The sequence below is a fragment of the Lichenostomus cassidix genome, chromosome 1 (assembly GCF_008360975.1).
Source record: "Lichenostomus cassidix isolate B80296 chromosome 1, HeHo_3.0, whole genome shotgun sequence".
Classification (NCBI taxonomy): domain Eukaryota; kingdom Metazoa; phylum Chordata; class Aves; order Passeriformes; family Meliphagidae; genus Lichenostomus; species Lichenostomus cassidix.
The window spans coordinates 87,776,975-87,796,348 of NC_139479.1; the positions used below are offsets into that span (position 1 = coordinate 87,776,975).

At 50.8% G+C, this 19,374-nt stretch overlaps 1 protein-coding gene across 1 annotated transcript; it reads left to right on the forward strand.

The window, feature by feature from the left end:
* Window positions 1–6,990: 6,990 nt before the first annotated feature.
* ACRBP (acrosin binding protein) lies at window positions 6,991–18,293 on the forward strand. Its single transcript, XM_085068935.1, has 10 exons — window positions 6,991–7,141; window positions 7,910–8,122; window positions 10,719–10,813; window positions 10,959–11,061; window positions 11,280–11,559; window positions 16,686–16,818; window positions 16,997–17,176; window positions 17,283–17,450; window positions 17,526–17,612; window positions 18,107–18,293. The coding sequence occupies exons 1-10, from the start codon at window positions 7,093–7,095 to the stop codon at window positions 18,233–18,235; spliced, it is 1,437 nt and encodes a 478-aa protein (XP_084925061.1). The 5' UTR covers window positions 6,991–7,092; the 3' UTR covers window positions 18,236–18,293.
* The last annotated feature ends 1,081 nt before the right edge of the window (window positions 18,294–19,374 follow it).

The following is a 19,374-nucleotide window of genomic DNA, read 5'->3' on the forward strand; positions in this document are numbered from 1 at the left end:
GGGTGAGGAAGGATACAAACACTCCTCCAAGTGGTTTGGTTTCATGGGATAGGACACGGGATTGCCGTGGCCAGCATTAGCAGCAAGCTCAGTAGGAACTGTGGGCTAGAGAGATGTTTGAAGCACTAGCCAGCAGCAAGGAGCATCCAGGGGACTTCTGCTGCCACTGAGGGAATGCTCTGACTTAGAGAAAGAGATGAGTTAGACCAAAATTTGGATAAAACCTGGGCATTCTTAGATGGCTTGCACATATAAATGCAAATGAAAGCACATGAAAAGCTAACCTTGGAAGAGAGGGAATAAGGGCAATAGCTGTGCAGTATTTAATCACCAGAGGAAGAGATTCAGTAGAAGCTAGAAATTACAAAGTACAAAAATGAAGCCAGTGGGAACAAAGCCTGCAAGTGACAAGGCTGGAAACATGAGCAGCTTTTTTTAGAATGCCTTTTGTTTTTGATGTAATTGAACATGGCACTTGTCCATTACTGACTGCAGATAGCAGAATTGTTTGTAATGAGAGGAGGGGAAGTGTTCTGTAAATATTTATTCTGTGTTGGTGCTGGTGTCGTATGGGGATGGTGTACTTCCTAGGCAAACAGTAAAGAAGGGTTTTAAATGGCACCTCTTGGGGCAAAGACTTTTTTGATCATCAGTCCTCAATAAATGGTGTTTGTCATTGTGTGAAAGCTACCCAGAGGCATCTGTGGGCTGATCTCTGTCAGACTCTGGACTGCTTAGGAGAACCTACAAGGCTGGAAAAGAGCCAGCTCTGTTCTGGTCCTTAATGATGTCAAGAAGGCTGCCACAACAGTCCAGATGTGAAATACTGGAACAGCAGGGAAGTAAATTGCTTCTCTCTAAAACAAGCAAGAAATCCAGGTCAACAAAATAAAATCAGTTTGATGGGAAGTAGCAAAAAAAAGTTCAGTCAAAAATTACTTGAATTTGGGGGGTTTTTTTAAGGTCTTTGTTAATTGTTACCTGGATCACTAGTGGTAATGAGATCTGAGAAGTTTACTTCTCCTAGAATTGAAGTGCTTAAAGCAGGGATGTACTCAGTTAAAGTAATCATGAACTCCTTTACAGAACTGGCTAGCTTGCAGATTTCCTGGAACAGCTGTCAGTGCAACATAAACACTTTCTAAAATGGTGCTGGAGAAATTGCCCTTTTAGAGTGATTGGAAATATCCTAGTTGATGAGTGAAGTCAAGTCTGAGTTTCAGGAGGCTGGAGCCATACAGCGTGACAAGAGGCAAGAATTTTCCAGCCTTGTTAAGCCCATTTATTAATAATAATTGGTCATGCACTCAAACGACCAGTTTATCTTGCCCAGTTTGATTGCCCCTTCTGCAGGCATCATTCCTAGGCAGCTGGACAGATGTGCTGAGGAGGATGTTCAGCAAAGTATTCCTCTTTTCAGTGAGCAGATGTGCTCACCAGGCTCCCATCCCTCAGGCTCTGCCACCACCATATCCATTGCATGATGTGCATGGAAACCATCCCAGCCATGACTGTCACCTTCCTCCAGTGGAACCATCTTCCTCTCCTGCTTTTGAATAAACTCACCTTACAGCTCAGCAACACCCAGCCTTTCTTGAGCCCTTCCCAAGGTGTTACTTACCTAACCATGCACTCAGAGCCTGTGGTGGACACTGTCTCACCATCATGTTTATTCCATTTAAATGTTGGCCAAATCAGTCCAGAGGTCTCAGGCTGGCAGTGGAAGACATTCCCAAGGGATAACTTGCTCCAACTGGCTGAAAATAAGCCCTTCTCCTCCCAGACCTGGCTGGTTTGACAGTTTTGGAGCTGTTCTGCTGTTTATAATCAACCACAGCTCTACTTTCTCCCTGCCACATGAACCAGGAGGACAAACTGTGAGGACACTGACAGCCTGAGTGGCAACATCTGCTCTAAAGATCTGGCAGTAGGCAAGGGAGGCTGCAGCACTGAAAGAGTTAAAGACTAACAGAAGGAAAGAAAATGCTACCTTTCTTTCCAAAGACAACTGAAGGAAGTTTCTCCAACTCTGTTTCCTGGTAGTTACAGTATCAGAAGAAACATAGCTGGTTTTATCCAATAAAATGAATTTCATTTATAAAAATAGTCAAACATCTTGATTAATTTATGCTAATTTATGTTTATTTTTCTGAATACATAAAAGAAAATAAGAGTGCTAGTTTAAAAAAGAAAAAAACCAACACATTTCTGCCCAAGGCTTAAGGACAGGCAAAGCTGTGACAAATACTAAGCTGCTACATCTTGGTGTGAAAGAAATGTTCAGCAAGGTGCCCACTCTGGTCTGCTCTTGCAGGTGTACAGTTTAATTTCAGTGGGCAGGGTTGCTGCCATAGAAAGAAACAACTCATTCAAAGCTGAAAACCCATCTGGGAGTAGGAAAGGAATTATTTTTTTTACACACTGACAAGAAGCAAGAAAAAAAGTGGGAGACCTTGAGATTTTCTCATTCCGAAAGCCTGAATGATGCAGTCATTGAAAGAAACCTTTTACTCACCACAGAAAGACTGAGGCAGGAAGAAGCCTCTCTTGAGCTTTGTAGTCCAAGCCCCTGCTCACAGCAGGCATAAAATTGTGGTTGGATCAGGTTGTTCTTGCATGAAACAAACCTGCCTAAAAAGACTAGGGCAGTTTGCTCAAGCATGCTTTTATGTATCCACTCCATTTTAGGTTGTATTAATAATTCAAGAAATCATTTTTAAATGCTGTTTTTGCAATCAATTAAATATTCCATTTTCTAAATGTCAAGTAAAAAATGCTTCATTCACTATTTCCTAACAAAATAAAATGTAAATTGAGTATTTGAATTAATGCACGTTATAACTGTGCGGTGCTTGTACAAATGTGAATAGATTAACATATCTACCAAGTTAACAAGAGTGCCAATTTTAATGTAAAGTCTATATTTATCAGCATATTCGCATAGCTCTCAGCCAATGACAGTAAACCTACTGAAATACAGTATAAACACAGAATGAAGACAATTTAACCTGTGAATAAAATCAGCAATTCAGAGAATGTTGGTTTGAATCAGAATTCTGGTGCTTTTGTCTGCAGGGATGGACATCTCTGCATGGTCTGATACCCACAGGGTGGAGGTGTCCAGAACTGGGGTTTTGGAGCAGTGCTTGGAAGAGTTAGTGCTGAGCTGGTCTTTGCTTGTCTGCTGTGTGCTGGCTCTGATGGCTTCTCAGCAGGGCTGTCCCCTCTGCTGGGAGGCTCCTCTGGACTGTCCCACTCCTTGTGTGAACCTGAGCAAGTGCCCCCCTTCTCCATCTCTTCCTTTAGCTGTATGTTTTAAGACATGAAAATAAATCAATAGATAAATCACATTTTAAATATTTAAAATAAATAAATTACACTTCTCCTTTGGTGCTCTGTAGGGAATGCATAACCTGCCATGTCTCAGGGGCTTTGCTGGCCCCTTCCTTAGTCTACCCTAACTTCTACACAAGCAGAACTGCTCATGGCCTCCTCCCTATAGCCTGGTGTTTATTTTCCAGCAACATACATACAGGTGATCTTGGAAGCATTTTTCTATCATCTCTGCTCACATTCCAAATTATTTAAGACACATGTGTGCTGGAGATGCTGCTTGACAAGGCACTGAGTCTGGAATTCACACCTAATCTTTGTGGCGTTCATCTTTATGGGGTTTTGAGCTGCCCAGATATCCTCTCTGTGCCCCAAACCCCTGAGGGTTTAGCTCACTGGGCTGACACAGGGTCTGTGAGCCATGGTCCTGGAGTTTTTAAGAGTTTTTCAGACATTGCTCCTGCTGGTGATGTTTGTGGTGGAGCATGCAGCACAGAAAATGCTGAGAAGTAGCCAAAGTATTTTAGACAAGAGCAAGAGGAGCTCATTTGCTGAAGGGTGGTCCCTCACAAAGCAGACAGGCTCTTAAAATGCTCAGGGTTGGCATGCAATCGGATAGGGACATGGAAAACACCACTCCAGCGAGTTCTTATCCTGCTGTTACACCTCCCTGCTGCTGGCTCAGGCACTCTGTAGGCCTGGAGGTCACAGCTGTGTCCCTCAGCCCGCCAAGTCCCAGCTGGCACAGCAACACTGGCTGCAGGACACTGCTGTGTGGTGGCCCTGAAAACAAGGGTGCAAATCTGCTTCACTGCAAAAATCACACAGCTTGTAATGAGTCAGCAGGGCTGCAGCCTTCAAGGTGCCAAGTGAACCCTCAGAAATCAGAAAGTACAGGAATTAACATCACCCCCGTGCTCTGCATTGCTGACAACTAGAATTGCTCGATGCAGCAGTAGGGAGTAGACTTCCCCAGCCTGCAGCATTGATGCATCGTGTAAAGTTACTGTTCCTCCCATCCTCATCCCTCCCCCAAAGAGAATTTCTGTTTTGCAGAGACTTGAAATGCAGGTGCCCCACAGCCAGCTGGCACACACCTCATCAAACACCACAGCAGTGCCTGCAGCACTCGCAGCCTCCCAACCCTGCTGGATGCATGCCAGAGACTAGCTGGCTTCTATATAGTCCACTTGTGGACTATGAGTTTCCTGAAGGATTCTGACAATCTGAACCAAGTCCAGGGCATGCCACAGTGCATGAGAAGTGCTGAGTAACCAACCTGTCCTCACATCAGTAACCACCTTTCCAAATATACAGGAGCTCCCCACGGGCATTGCTACCAGAGCACCAGCCAAGGGGGACTTCTTTGACAGGTCCCCTGTCTTTTGCCTTGAGTATGAGCTCTCAGTGTATATCCAGGGATTCTGGTCCATTCATTCTTGTTTCCTGTTTTCGTTTGCCATAAATCTCTTGCTGGGACATGTAGACACAGGCAGTGTAACCAGCACCTGCCAGACATTGGTAACACTGAGTGGCATTGCCCAAAGAAGTTGTGGATGTCCCATCCCTGGAAGTGTTCAAGGCCAGGTTGCATGGGGTCCTGAGCAACCTAGTCTGGTGGGAGGTGTCCCTGACCATGACAGGAGGGTTGGATGTGGATGATCTTTAAGCCCCTTCCAACCCAAACATTCTCTGATTCTATGATTCTGTGACATGCCACATCAGTGTGCTTTCCTTAGTGCCACATTTCCATCAGCCAGTGAGGTCAGCACTGAACTTCTCTGGGAAGCTGCTCAGTCAGGGTGACAGAGCTCAGCCTTGGCTCTGCTGCTGCAGAGGAGTGGAGGTGATTAACAGAGTTGGGTAGCTGAAGGCCCTGGAGTTGTCTAAAATCAGCAAATAAGCAAAATATCTCAAGCTAAGTAATGGAAGACCAGGAACTGCCAAAAATTTGCAAGCCCCAGTGGTGTTGCCTGTTTTAATACCAGTAGCAAGGGCTAGCTGGGAAAACTCTCCTGATCTCTGTCTTTCTAAAGAGCTGCAAAACCACACAAAATTCAGTGCTGTTGCTAAATGGTCAGGCTTCAAGCTTCTCAGAAACACTACTTTCCAACAAGACATCTCAGAGCAAACCACAGCCCGCCTCCTGCCAGGCCCCGCAGAGCTACGTGCTGCTGCCAAACACCTTTTCCACAGCCTGCCTGGCTGGAGCCATGTGAGCTTTCACCTTGATAGCCTGGATGGCCACGGGGCACTGGCAGGCGATGTGTCAGCCTTGCAGCCGCAGCCGGCGCATCCGCAGCTCGCTCTGCAGCTGTTCCCTACAGGAGAGCCACTGGAATCTCCCAGGATTTGCGACAGAAGCGGCTCCTGCAGCAGAATCCTGCTGCGCGCTTGGAAACTTTGCCCGCTTTGCCCGCAGCTCCTCCTTGGCTCGGCCGCTCCTCAGAGCCCAGGGGTGACAGGCGGCGGCTGCTGTGCCAGCCTGACTTCTGCTGACGCCTGCACTTCCCGGAGCTGCTGTGCCAAGCGTTTTCCTTCCACCCCGACAGCTGCTCACCCGCGGTGGCTGCGCTCGTGTCTTTCCCATCAGAAGGTGCCCAGCTGCGGGAGCACCGCGCTGGCTGCGCTCAGCCTGGCTGTGTCCCTGCCTGGCTGTGTCCCTGCCTGGCTGTGTCCCTGCCCGGCTGTGTCCCTGTCCGGCTGTGTCCTGCCTGGCTGTGTCCTGCCTGGCTGTGTCCCTGCCCGGCTGTGTCCCTGCCCGGCTGTGTCCCTGCCTGGCTGTGTCCCTGCCTGGCTGTGTCCCTGCCTGGCTGTGTCCTGCCTGGCTGTGTCCCTGCCTGGCTGTGTCCTGCCTGGCTGTGTCCCTGCCTGGCTGTGTCCCTGCCCGGCTGTGTCCCTGCCCGGCTGTGTCCCTGCCCGGCACTCCGGCTGTCCCGGCGTTCAGAACCGGCCGTGGGTGTGGGTCACCCTCCAAGTCAGTCCTTAGGGCTCTAGGCACTTCTGCACTGGTGGTCCCCAAACCCTTTTTGCCGGCAGCAGCCTTCCTGTTTTCTTCCTGGGAAGGCTTTTCTGTGCAGAGAGAGGTGCTCAGGGCACCTGTGGCAGAAGCAGAGGAAGAACAGCTGGTGCTCCCTTGATTCCCTGGGAGCTCAGGAAGTTGTGTGTCTGCCCGGGAGAGATCGAGCCAGCTTCCCACCACATCCAGAAGCAAGCTGATGCTGGGACACTCCTGGGAAGACATGGAGTGCTTCCCAAACCCCTGCAGATGGAACAGATGTTGCCTCCTTTCGCCTGCAGAAGAGCATAAAACACTTTGGGGTTTAAGGTACCGCAGAGGTACCGCTTTTGGGACGGTCTCAAATGCTGTTGTGGGTTGTTGCCAGCCGCCACCATGTCCCCAGGCGGGGGGGAAGATCCTAGTTTGGCTCCTGCTCTTCCTTGTCCCCATGAACCTGCCGTCTGCCCTCCCTGTGAGCGCCCATGTCCCCTGAGCCCCGCACGGGGGTGAGCCTGTGCTCCTGCTGCCCTCCCCCTGCCCCTCCCCAGCCCCATGGTGACACCACACTCCCTCCCCAGCCCCATGGTGACACCACAGCCCCTCCCCAGCCCCACCGTGACACCACTGTCGGTTCTCATCGCGGTGCCATGGCCAGGGATGGTTCCACCGTTGCCAAGGGCAGAACCCGAGTGCTCAGACTGCCTGCACCTGCTCTGCTGGGTGGGTGAGTGACTCCCACCCGGCCACCAAGCAGCTCCATGACGATGAAGCCTGTGGCAGACACGTCGCGGCTCCTCTGGCTGCTGAGTAAGTGTCCATCCTGGCGGGGCCACCTCAGCGCCCGGGGCTGGAGCTCCTGTTCTGCTGCTGCCACTCCCCCATCTCTCACAAAGCCACCCCGCTTGGCCCACAGGCCATGCCAGCTCTCAGCTCTGCTCATCCCTGCGGCAGCTGGAGGCTCTTGGAGGGGATGTAAGTGGGGGACAGAGGAGGGTGCAGAGGCAGCAGGAGAGGGGGCCCAGCCCAGGGCAAAGAGGGGAGGGAGGAGATGGAGGGATGTCCCCGTGGACAGGAATGTGCCCATAGCACAGTGCAGGGGGCAGGGGAGCCACCCCCATTGTGGGTACCTCTGGAGGCTGGGGCTTCTGAGGGGGAAAATGAAAAGACACACATATGTCCTCTCCCACCAAAAACCTCAAACACAAAAAATAAAACCCGCAAAAAAACCCAACGTCCCCCACACACACACGAAGAAACAACAAAACCAAAAATCAAAACCCTTCCCCGCAATCCAAAGCAATAGAACACAAAAGTCACAATAAAATCTGACTTTTAAAGTTTTTTTTTGCTTTTTCCTTCCTGTTTGTTCTTCTTCCCCTCTTTTCCCTGGGGCTCCTGGCTGCCCTGCAGGCAGGGGTGATGGAGGGAGACTCCAGGGCAGCATCTGAAGTATTTGTCCCAGCACCCTGCTCTGCACCAGCACACAGGAGCAGGCCAGCCTGCCAGCCGCTCCTGTTTCCCCCCTCCTGCCCCCGGGGAGGACAGCCCGGAGCATCCCCCGTGTGTCTCCCGCAGGTGTGCTGACCTTGCCGACGGCCGCCGTCGCTCCCCCGGTGCCCCCCGTGCCGGGCAGCCCGCTGTCAGACGGGGAGTACCAGCAGTTCTTCTCCCGGCTGCACCCTCCCTGGCAGGCCAACATGTTCTGCCTGCTGCGCCAGGCGTACGGCTGCCTCAGCCCCACCATCCTGCACCTGGACCAGGAGGAGAACCACGGCGAAGTCCCCGAAGGTAAGGGCATCACCCACCCGCCCAGCTGGGCTGTTTCCCTGCCCCAAAACGCCACGAGATTGTGGGAATGGGATGGGTGGGAATGGGATGGGTTCTTTTGGGCTCTATAGCCCAAAGAGCAGTTTGGAGCAGACACTCCCAAACTAGAGCACACCAGCTTTTGTGGCCTCTCTGGGCATCCCTTCCAGTGCTGCACCACTTTTCTGGAGAAAAAAAAAATACTTCTCCCAATGGCCAGCCCTAACCTCCCACGCAGGAATTTGCATGGCTTTTTCCCCCCGTGTGTTGTCTGGCACCACCAAGAAGAGTTTGTCCTCTTGTAGCTTTCCTTCAAGCCCCTGTGGGCTGCTGTAACTTGTCCTCTGCAGCCAGCTGACAGAGCTCAGCTGTGCCAGCCTCTCTCCACAGGTCATGGGGCTCAAAGCCACTTCCATGGCCCTTCCTTTCTCCACATCTCCGCTGGTGAGGTGGCAGGAGGAAAAACTGGTCACAGTGTTCTGAAGCTCATTGCAGCTCCTCATCTCTTCCCAGCTCCTTCCAGCTTCATCTGAGGGTTAATGCAGAATCTTGGCTCACGGGCTCTTGTAGGTCTTTAAGAAAACTTGAGATGATAAGCTGCCTTTTTAAGTGTTTAACATTTCAGGAGCCAAGAAACATCCCAGTTCAGAAAGCACCATAGCAACAGCACCCTTCAAATCTCTGCAGTCATATTTTCCCTGCACCCCTGCATCAGAGAATTTAAGTGGTATAATTATATCTGTGCAGCTGAAAAACTTGGGACTACTTCTGTTGTATTTTTCTTCAGAGGAAAAAAAATAGGAGCAATTTTCTCATAAAAAAATATGTCTTTATATTTAGATATGAACGTCAATGAGCTGAATGATCAGCCAACTGTGCTTATTTGGACTGCAGCTTGAGGGCAACTATTTCTTGCTGGTTTCTGCAGCTGTGTTGGGGGAATGAGTTCCACCCCACATCACCAGACCATGGGATGGGTTCTGTGCTACTCACTCACTTTTGGGCACCTGCAATCCACAATGCCACAGTGCTTTGTGCACCCAGGGTCTGTTCCTGGTTCTTCTCCTGGGGGTGCCCAGTTCCCTGGCACTGCTCTTTGTCATGTCCAGCCACAGTCCCACTGCTGCTGCCTTCAGAGACTCAGTTATATGGTGCAGAAGCATCTGGAATTGCCAGGAGATTGAACAATTTTGCAGATTGCCCTCTTTATCTGCTTTCCCCCCATCCCTCAGTCTAACACACCCATCTGGCAGAATTTATTCCCCTTCACGTTACCTTTTTTCAGTTTTGGGGCTATTTTGGCACATTTCAGCCAGGCTGAGAGGTGGAAAAGATGCAGCAGAGCATGTGCCTCTCATGTTTAGCCTCTGCTGCCCTCACAGAGCTGTGGCAGTGCTGCCTACATCCAGATATCCATGAGCATTAGTTGTGCCCATTCAGGTGTGGTGCTGATGAAGGCAGTCACCTTGTGCTTTAAGCAAAGGACAGTGTGGGGACCTGGAGTGTTCCCTTCAATACCTTGTGCTTTAAACAAGGGGCAGGGTGGGGGTCTGGAGCATTCCCTACAAGTTGGGCGTTTTTCTGGGCTGGAATCCTGGCGTATATCTGAAATTCTACTTTTGATGGTGCAGCTGTTTGCTCAGCACAAGAAGTGAGTGCAGGGTAAAGGATGGTGCACGAGCAATAACAGGAGAGCAGTGCAATTTCCCTGCTAATACAAATAATGCTGTCAGCCAGCACTTCCCCTGTTCCCACAGGGCTGGCTGTGCCAGCCAGGCCATGCACTCCTAGAGCAGAGGGAGCACAAGATCACCCAATTCTCCAGGAGTTTCTGCTCTCCTGCAAGTCTTTGGCTTTCTTGCAACTGCTGCAGGAAGAGCTGCAGCTCTGGAGTCAGTGTGTCAGCAGTGCTGGTCAAGACTGCAGTGTGTGTGTACAGGTACAGGCTTTGCCAGCACCATCCTGGCCCTATGGATCCTCCTCCATCCCCTGCAAGGCTGGAATCAATGTCAAATTATTTTGCCCTGAAGAATTTGTCTCCTCTGGAGCCAGCTGTCTGGAGAAGCTGTGGCTGCCCCATCCCTGACCCATGAGGACCAGGCTGGATGGGTCTTTGGACGACCTGGTCCAGTAGAGGGAGTCTCTGCCCATGGCAGGGGACTTGGAACTTGATGATCTCTAAGGACCTTCCAAGCTAAACCATTCTCTGATTCTCTGGTTCTCCCAGGCCAGCTCTAGTCATCTTTTGAACTTACATCACTACTTGCTTTTTTTCCTCTTTTTTAAACCCAACAAGGACTAATAACAGAAGCATCAGATCCTGGAAACAGGAAGTTTGTGTCTCTGTCATAGGGAAGATAACTGCTTGAAAAAGGGCAGAAGGACAGAGTGAAATCCTCAGGGGGTTGGAGGGAAAAGGCATGTGGTGCCTGCAATGGGAAGCTGTAGCAGCCCAAAGCCATGATTTCCACCTGGGGGCAAAAGCTTGGACTTTCCCTGCACCCACGAGCTGCCACCCAAGAGATGCCCAACTCTTGGTGCACCCAGACCTGCCTCCATCCCACATCTCCGTCTCCAGGGCCAGTCTGCACTGAATTTCCAGAGCTGGTGCAGTTCCAGACCTTCTGCCAGTTCGCCCAGTATCGCTGCCTCAGACAGAAGTTCTACGTCAAGGTGAGGAGTGGGATGTGGGATGGGTGGGGGGAGTATCTCTTGGGAAATGGAAGGGTGAAGATCCATCTCTTGGGAAATGGAAGGGTGAGGAGAGAGGGAAAATAATGCAGTGAGATTCATGTTTCTCCCTCTCTCCTCCACGCAGCGAGTCCCATGTTTGAGTTGGTCTCTAACAAGCCCTTTCCCGACGGAGCAATCCAGCACTGTGAGCTCCTCAGCAGCAGGCAGTGACTTTCCTGCCACAGAAGGTAAGGCTGCACTGAGCTGTGCTGGGCACCCCTGCTCATCCTCTGCTCTCCTGTAGCTGCTCCTCTAGCCCTGCAGCTTTCTGTCTGGCCTCCAAAAGGCACCCTCAGCCACTCCATCCCTCTGCCTCGCCAGCTTGGCTGGAGGCTTCTCTCTCACCTGCTGATGCCTGCTCAGGGCAATGTGGAAGACCTTCTGAAGTTCTCTCGTGCACTGTTAGGTGAGAAACCACAGCCAACGAAGCCCCCCACAGCCATGCCAAATGCCTCCACACCCTTACAGAAGAGCAGGAAGACTCTGCGCCCAACAAGTGTCTGGGCTACCACCTCAGCTCCCAGCGTGGAATCCCCTGATGACCAAAGCCTGAGGAAAAGCATCTGGCAGCTGATCCAGTCGGCCCTCTCCTTGGATGCAACCTTGAACGCCAAAGGCTCTTCTTGGAACTTCACCAAGGTGGGCCCAGGACGGACACCACAGCCAGAAATGCACCCCCGAGGCAGGTGAGGGCAAGTCTGCTCATTCTGGGTCCCACATGCCATCCATGCAGGGCTGTCTTTGTGCACACTGGACAGCAGCCCCACGGCATCCATGTCCCTGCTTGGAGCACATGGTGAGCGTGGACAAGTGTTCTGGAGCAAGCTGTCCCATCCAGAGTGGGAATGTACCTGGGGAGCCCCCAGGCATCCCTCACTTCAGCACAGAGTAAGCAGGGAGAGGGTGATCCAGCACTGTTAGTGCCTGAAAATGGCACTGTCCTTGAATCCTGAGCAAAGTGAGCTTAGGCTGGGCCTGAGCTGCAGGCAGGGCTTTGTCCCATGCCTGTGCTTCCCCACACTGTGGCCATCTGCACTATGCAATCACCTCTGCACTCAGCCTCCTCCCAGCATGTCTCCCAGGAGTCTGGGTGATGTGCAGAAATAATGTCCTTGCAAACACAGGTCCTTGGGATGTGTCTTGCTGTGCTCCTTGCCTCTCTGTGTGCAATGCAAAGCAGATGTTTCTTGAAACAGTCTGACCTGAGGAACACTCAGTGCTCTGTCCTCTCCCAAGGGGAGTAAAAGCAGCCCTGGGCTAGGAAGGAGCTGGGAGCATGAAGCCTTGCTCCTGGCTGTGCAGGGCCACTGCTTCTCCTTGAGCACATGCACCTCTCTGCACTCTGGATCTGAGCACAGCTCTTCCTAGGGGGGTTCTGGTTCCCCACTCTGGTTTTGGAGACAGCTACATGGCAGTTCAGCACAAGGCTCTGCACCAGTCCAGCTTGCTGCAATCCTTTCACATGCCCTTCTGAGTTCCTCTGGCCTACAGATGCGTTAGGAGCTTGTGGAGCACTTTGAGCTCTTCTCAGCTGGTCTGCCAGGAACTGTTTGTCTCTGTCCTCAGGTAGCTGGGCCTGGTGACCCCACACAGAAAAAAACTGAAAAAGGATATTATGCTTTCACTCAAATTTACTTTTTGATCCTTTACTACCTTGTGGCTGAAGACCACTTGCTTTGACTGAGATGCAAATATTATTTTGCTTACCAAGAGCAAAAAAAAACCAGTTGGTGTCTAGATGTGGTTTTCATGGAGAAGTCATTTTGGTTTCACTCTCTTGCTGGCTAGCGATGTTCCTGTAAGCACGCAGATTTTGTGCCTGATTGCACATCTGTGGTTTCTCCTGAACACACTGCACACCACTGCTACAGTTCAGCCAGAGATTCCACTTCTGCATGTAAAGATGAATTGTATCATGTTGTTAAAGCCGTAACTGTTCTCTTGCAAGGCTTTAACATATGTCATCCTCCTTCCTAATAATGTAGGAGGCTTTTACTGCCTGGCAAAAGTTTTCCTGGTGTATGTGCTCTCAGGCAAAATCGTGTTTCATTGAGGATTTTGTTCTCCCTGCCTCTGAAACTGAGCCTTGCTCTGATTGAGTTCTGTTGGGATTACTGGGGGACTGCTGTGATTGCAGATGGCACTCGCTGTTCTGCTGCAGAGTTTCTCAAAGACACTGATGCTGGCTGTGTGTCTGTAACTGGCAGCCGAGCCCCATCAATCATGCTAAGCAAAGCTTAAACCCCACGGAGGATAAAGAGGCGAGATAGACCGCGCCTGTCGGCTTTGCAGCTCGCCTCCTCTCAGAGGGACATCAAAGCATGACCTAAAAAAGGGGCAAAATGCCTGGAGGCATTTCCATTCCAGCAAGAGGAGCAGTGCTGGGTGGGTCTGGTCGCTGTGCACAGGTGCCATTCAGCATCTGCTTTAACACAAGGTGGGCAGGGCTGTGATGGGCACAGATCCTGGAGATGTGTGTCTTCCCTAGGGTCTCATGTCCAGCAGGACTTCCATCCTTCTTGTTCTTGTGGCTTGTGGCAGCTGCTCTGGTAGCTATTCCAGCTTTCATAGTGCCTGATGAGGCCAACTATGATCTTTAGAGAGAGACAGGGCGAGGGTAGTAATACAAGAAGGATCTGCAGCACTATTCTGTGGTCTTTCTGGTAGCAGTGAATCATTGGGCAGGAGGGGGAAACGACAATTAGTGCACTGATTCTCTATTTTTAGTCCTTTTTGTGCTTTCCGCCTTATTTCCCAGTATTTTCCCTACTCAGAATTACCTCCACACCATGAGTCAGTGTTGCAATAAGCTAAAGAGAGGTCTGTAGCTCTTACATTATAAAGGCCATGCAACTCTCATTTTCTGCACTGATTTTCAGTGTCCCTTTAAAATATCCCCATGCTCTGTGTGATGGGGTCCAGCAGCTGGGTATATGGAAGGACATCAACCTCCCTTCCCTGCTTTTCTGTTTGCACAAACAATTGCATTTGCCCTTTTTCCCAGGGCTCCCACTGTTGTGTAGTTTGTCAGCTACAACCCCTACACCCCTTTCAGCACCACGGCTGTCCCGGATCCAGATCTTACTCTGTTGGAACTCACTCATGGGTGCTCACTTGTGGGTCATGTGAGCCCAGCTTCCCCAGCAAGGCTGCTCCCAGCCCTCTCAGAGTCACAGACTTGCTAGGGTTGGAGGGACACATGGAGATCATCCAGTCCACGCCCCTGCCAAGGCAGGGTCACCTGGAGCAGGTGACACAGGAACATGTCCAGGTGGGTTTTGAATGTGTCCAGAGGGGGAGACACCACAACCTGCCTGGGCAGCCTGTTCCAGTGCTCTGCCACCCTCCACATAAAGAATTTCTTCCTCCTGTTGAGGTGGAACTCCTGTGCTTTAGTTTTTGGCCACTGCTCCTCATCCTGTGGCCAGGCACCACTGAAAAGAGTCTGGCACCATCCTCTTGGCACCTGCCCTTGAGATACTGTGTGCAGTGAGAGGTACATACACTCCTGGTGACTCACCCTCCTCTTCCTCCTGCTTTACCCCTCCAAACAGTCCTTGTGGTGCTTATCTACTTCAACCCCAGAGGCTTTAATTCTAAGGCTAGACCCTTCATTAAAAATACCATCCCCAGAAAAAACACTCTTTTTGAATTATCATCACTCATAACCAGCCCTGGCATGCAGTCAAAGATCTTTTTTTCTCTTTCTGAAGCTGTTTAGAGTGGCTTTTTCATAACTGGTTTTAGTTTCCTGCAGCAACCCCCCTAAATCAGAAGTTACCAAGTGCTGGAAAGCTGCTGTTTGCTTCTTATCTTCCTTTCTGCTCGCCTCAGGTGCTCCCTGCTCCTCAGCCAGCCAATATCAGGAAGGTTCAGCAGCTGAAAGCTAATGGCTCAAATCCTTGTCATTACATGGAGGGAGAGGTGGATGCTGTTCACCAGCACTCTTCAGAGATAGTGCTGAAGCAGGCTCTGTGTGTCCTTCCCCATCCTGAGATGCTGAAGTGTGATAAGCTGTTACCTGAAGTTTTCTCTTTTTCCCTTGGATTGATTACTGATCTTGGCCCACAGATTATTCTTCATACTGGGGTTTTTTTTTTCATATTTCCTTTGAGTCCTTGCCTCACAGTACCTGTTAGGCTTTTTCCAGGGCAGTGGTTAGGACAATAACATGCAGAGGTACTCAGCTGGGGAGGGATTTGCATTAGGAAATCGCTTTAGACAGACCCATCCCCTTCCCTGAAGCTTGGTGAAACCTCTGTGCATCCACAAACAGCTCAGCAGTGTGTCAACAAGCAGAAGGGACCAGCAGCAGTGCTGTTATATTCACCCAGAGGTGGTAAAGCAGCTCATAAATTTGCAACTGTGAGGCCAGAAAACCTCACAGCAGAGATGGAGAGCAGAGATAGAGGAGGAAAAGGATGTGATAGAGAACGCAGCAGAATTTCTCGGTAACCTCAGGCGGGTGGCACAGTTTGGTTTTCTGGGAGGCTCATCTCCTTTAACATTTAGGTCTAGGAATTGCTGTGATCATGCATCCTGACCTTCCTGCTCAGCACAGAACATGAAGTAGTGTCTGGTGAGCCCCAAAGGAAAACACAGTGCTATGTGGTTGAGCCACAGACTCCTCTCCTAACAGAAATTTGGGATACCTTTTTGAAGTCCCCGAACCATGGAGGAAGCACCCCATCAGCTGTTCCCATGCTGGACACTCTTGGTATCAGGAACATGCAGTTTGCTTCTGGTTTGAATGGGTCTCACCCCAAATTCCAGTCACCTAAAGTCATTACTCCTCCATCTGCTGACAAGGACAGCTTCCCAGCTGAAGCCCTCCAGCTGACAGAGTGGGCACCCACTAGTGTCTTTGCTCAGCTGAGTGATGCTTTTGTAGCTTCTGCCTCTAGGGGAAAGTTTTCCAGGCCTTGTGAAATCTCATCTTCATGAGCTTCCCTCAGGTTCTCCACTTCTTTTTTTTTTTTTTTTAATGCCAATCTGAAGGTCTCCAAGAAGTTTCAGGTATTCTCAGGAAAACTTGTCCACACATGTTAGCCCATGCATGGATTTTAAGAGCGTTTTAACATAAGCTGTTGCTGCTTCTCTTACCCTCTGTCAGATCAAAGTTTGTTTATTTATCACTGGTTTTGTTTCCAGACACAAGAGGCAAATATCTGATGAGCATGTTTACCTCTTCTGCATCATTGATGATGATTGAAACCAACCATCCCTGTCTGCTAACAGTTCTGTACCATGTTTACAAATTCCATTGTTCCTAAGAGATGCCAAATATTCTCATTGTTCAGATCCCATTGTCCATAAATTTTCTACTTTTAGCTACCCATGTCAGTTTGGATGAACAGTTAATTCACGGTTAACAAGTTTTTCCCCCTTTCTGTCAAATACTTGGGAGGGAGGCTTAATAAGTAACATCCTCCAGACCCAAATGGGGCTGCCCCATGTCCAACACTCAGCAGACATCTAACAAACCTCTCCTCACTGTGCATTCAAATGGATGAAATTAGGCAGCAGCTGCTGCAGGGGCCCTGGGAAAGCTCTTCAAGCTGTGGTCCTTGTCCAGACAATCTCACATGCCCTCAAATGCACACCAATCCCCCCAAAACCTCTGTTACATGGGCATGTACAGACCCTGCAGAGAGCCCCATTCCTCTGTGCAGCTTAGCCAAGAGTCCAGGGTTTCTTTGGGAAGGGTTTTTTTGGCTATGCTTTGGGGTTGGTTTCAATTTCCAACTAAAGATGCATCTTTTCAGCTTGTGGCAAGGAATGAGATGACTCTCTCCTTCCCTTTCTCTGTCAGCCTTTTAGCCCTGCAGAACGACGAGGCAGTGCTGGTCCTGTGCTATGCAGTGCTGGAGGGAAATTGTCTCTCATCGATGGTTGCCATGGCTTGGAAGGAGATGGAAAAAAGAGTCTTTGGGTTTGGAGACTCGGTAAATACACCAATGCCCACCTTTGGCCCCCACTGTGTGCAGGCCACCTCCTGGGAGAAGCTGACCTGGGTGACCAGGGAGGCAAGCTCCAAGCCAGGAATTCTGGAGCTCCTCAGCCTCCTTCTGGGAGGTTCTTGGTCTCCTTTTCCCCCCTGACTCCCCGCTGGATCCACCCCAGGTGTGTGACAACCTTGGGCGGCACCACAAGGACCTGTGCCCCGACTGTGCTTTCTGCTCGCTGAAGAGGGAGCAGTGCCAGAACATCGAGACCCTGAACCGCGTTCGCTGCGACTCAGGCCACTTCTCCACCTACATCAACCCTCAGATCTCAGCCCAGAACGGGGACGCAGAGGACAAGGTACCCAGGGAGCTGCTGGTCCTGCTGCTCTCTGAGGAGGAGCCTGGACTGGGAGCTGGGGAAGGGGAGGAAGAAGCATGGCTCACTTTATCCCACTCCTTTACAGTCCAGGTTCTCAGAGATCCCGGAGGACTACAATGCAGACTTTTTGAAAGGGATGCAGTTGGAGTACTGGTGCAGCCAGATGGCCATCCATGGCTGTAAGGACCCTGCTGTGACCCTCTGGCTGAAGACAGAGTATGATGCCTTCCATGGAGGGGATGGTACAAAGAAGGTGTGTGACCATCAGTGGTTGTTCCCATCCCTCCTTCTCCTCTCCTTTCTCTGACCTTCATTCCCATGTCACCAGATCTGTGACTCGAGCGGAGTTCAGCATCCCAACTACTGCATGTTCAAGAGCTACCAGTGCCTCATGAAGAGTATCTACAACCAGAGGGTGAGAAGCAGCCACGCTGCCTTTTGCACAGCCTGCTCTTCCATGGCTGGTCCCTCCACAGCCAGCCCTGAGTCCCTGTTCAACTCACTGCCTCACTGCTTTTCCTTCTAGGAGGACAGAATTGGGTGTTTGGGGGGCTGTGACAAATAGTGACCCCAGCACAAATGAGTGTCATTGGTGGGTGGGATTTGCACTAGATGCTGTGAGGGATGATGTCACTGTATATCCCTGCAGGGCAGGATCTCCCCCATCTACTGGGTGCTTCCTAGGCAGTAACAAAACCCAAAATCACCACAGCAGGACAGAGGACAGGCCTGTGTCTTAGCAAACTCACAGTTCAGCTATCAGCTGAACCACTTCCCAGCTGGTTCTTTCCTCTTCCTCCTGAAGCCCCTATCACCCCAGCCTCCAGATGCCATCTACCATGGAGGTCTCTTTCCTTGGGGAAGGATGGGCAGTCGGACCATTCCCATGAACTCAGGCTCTCCTTGCAGGTGACCCGTGTGGAATGCCAGCGTAAAAAGCACTACCGGGTGCTGAGTGACAAGGAGGGACACAAGGAGGTGCAGCTGTGGCACGAGAGGTTCCTCGACCTCACCAAGCAGCAATCAAAAAATGATTAAAGTTTGTAAAAACCTTCAAGATAGTCAAGGTCAGCCCTTGACCAAATACCACCATGCGCACCAAACCATATCACCAAGTGCCCTGTTTACTCGTTTTTTGAACACTTCCAGAGGTGGTGATTCCACCACTTCCCTGGGTAGCCTTTTCCCAATGCTTGACCACCCTTTCAGTGAAGAAATTTTTTCTTATATCCAGCCTGAACTTCCCCTGGCACAGCTCGGAGCCATTTTCTCTTGTCCTGTCACTGGTTGCCTGGGAGAAGAGACCAACCCCCAGCTGGCTACACCCTCCTTTCAGGGAGCTGTACAGGGTGATCAGGGCTCCCCTGAGCCTCCTTTTCTCCAGGCTTCAACAACCCCAGCTCCTTTTGCCACTCAAGACCCTTCACAGGCTTTGTTGCCCTTCTCAGGACTCACTCCAGCCCCTCAGTGTCTTTCCTGCAGTGAAGGGCACAGAACTGGACACAGTATTTGAGGTATGGCCTCACCAGTGCCCAGTACAGGGGGACAACCCCTGCCCTGGTCCTGCTGGCCACACTGTTGCTGACACAGGCCAGGATGCCATTGGCCTTCTTGGCCACTGGGCACACACACTGCCTGGTGTTCAGCTGCTGTCACCAGCACCCCCAAGGCCTTTTCCTCTGGGCAGCTTTCCAGCCACTCTTCCCCCAGCCTGTGGGGCTGCCTGGGGTTGTTGTGGCTCAAGAGCAGGACTTGGCACTTGGCCTTAGTGAACCTCATGCAACTGGCCTTGGCCCATCGATCCAGCCTGCCCAGATCCCTCTGCAGAGCCTTCCTGCCCTCCAGCAGATCAACACTCCCACCCAGCTTGGTGTCTCCTGCAAACTGACTAGGGGTGCCCTTGATCCCCCTGTCCAGATCACTGATAAAGATATGAAACAGGACTGGCCCCAACACTGAGCCGTGGGGAGCCCCACTGGTGACCAGCTGGATGGAACTCCATCCACCACCACTCCCTGGGCCTGGCTATCCAGCCAGTTTTTAAGCCAGCAAAGAATGCACATGTTCAGGCCACAAGCAGCCAGTTTCTCCAGGAGAACACTGTGGGAAACAATATCAAATACTTTACTGAAATCCCGGTAGAAGATAACATGTACAGCCTTTCCCTCATCCCTAGG

Excerpts from the sequence above, each read along its gene's own strand:
- ACRBP (XM_085068935.1), top strand. The coding sequence starts at position 7,093 with ATGACGATGAAGCCTGTGGCAGACACGTCGCGGCTCCTCTGGCTGCTG. Across the intron at positions 7,142-7,909 it reads GCGGCTCCTCTGGCTGCTGA|GTGTGCTGACCTTGCCGACG; the intron begins GTAAGTGTCCAT and ends TGTCTCCCGCAG. Across the intron at positions 17,451-17,525 it reads GAGGGGATGGTACAAAGAAG|ATCTGTGACTCGAGCGGAGT; the intron begins GTGTGTGACCAT and ends CCATGTCACCAG.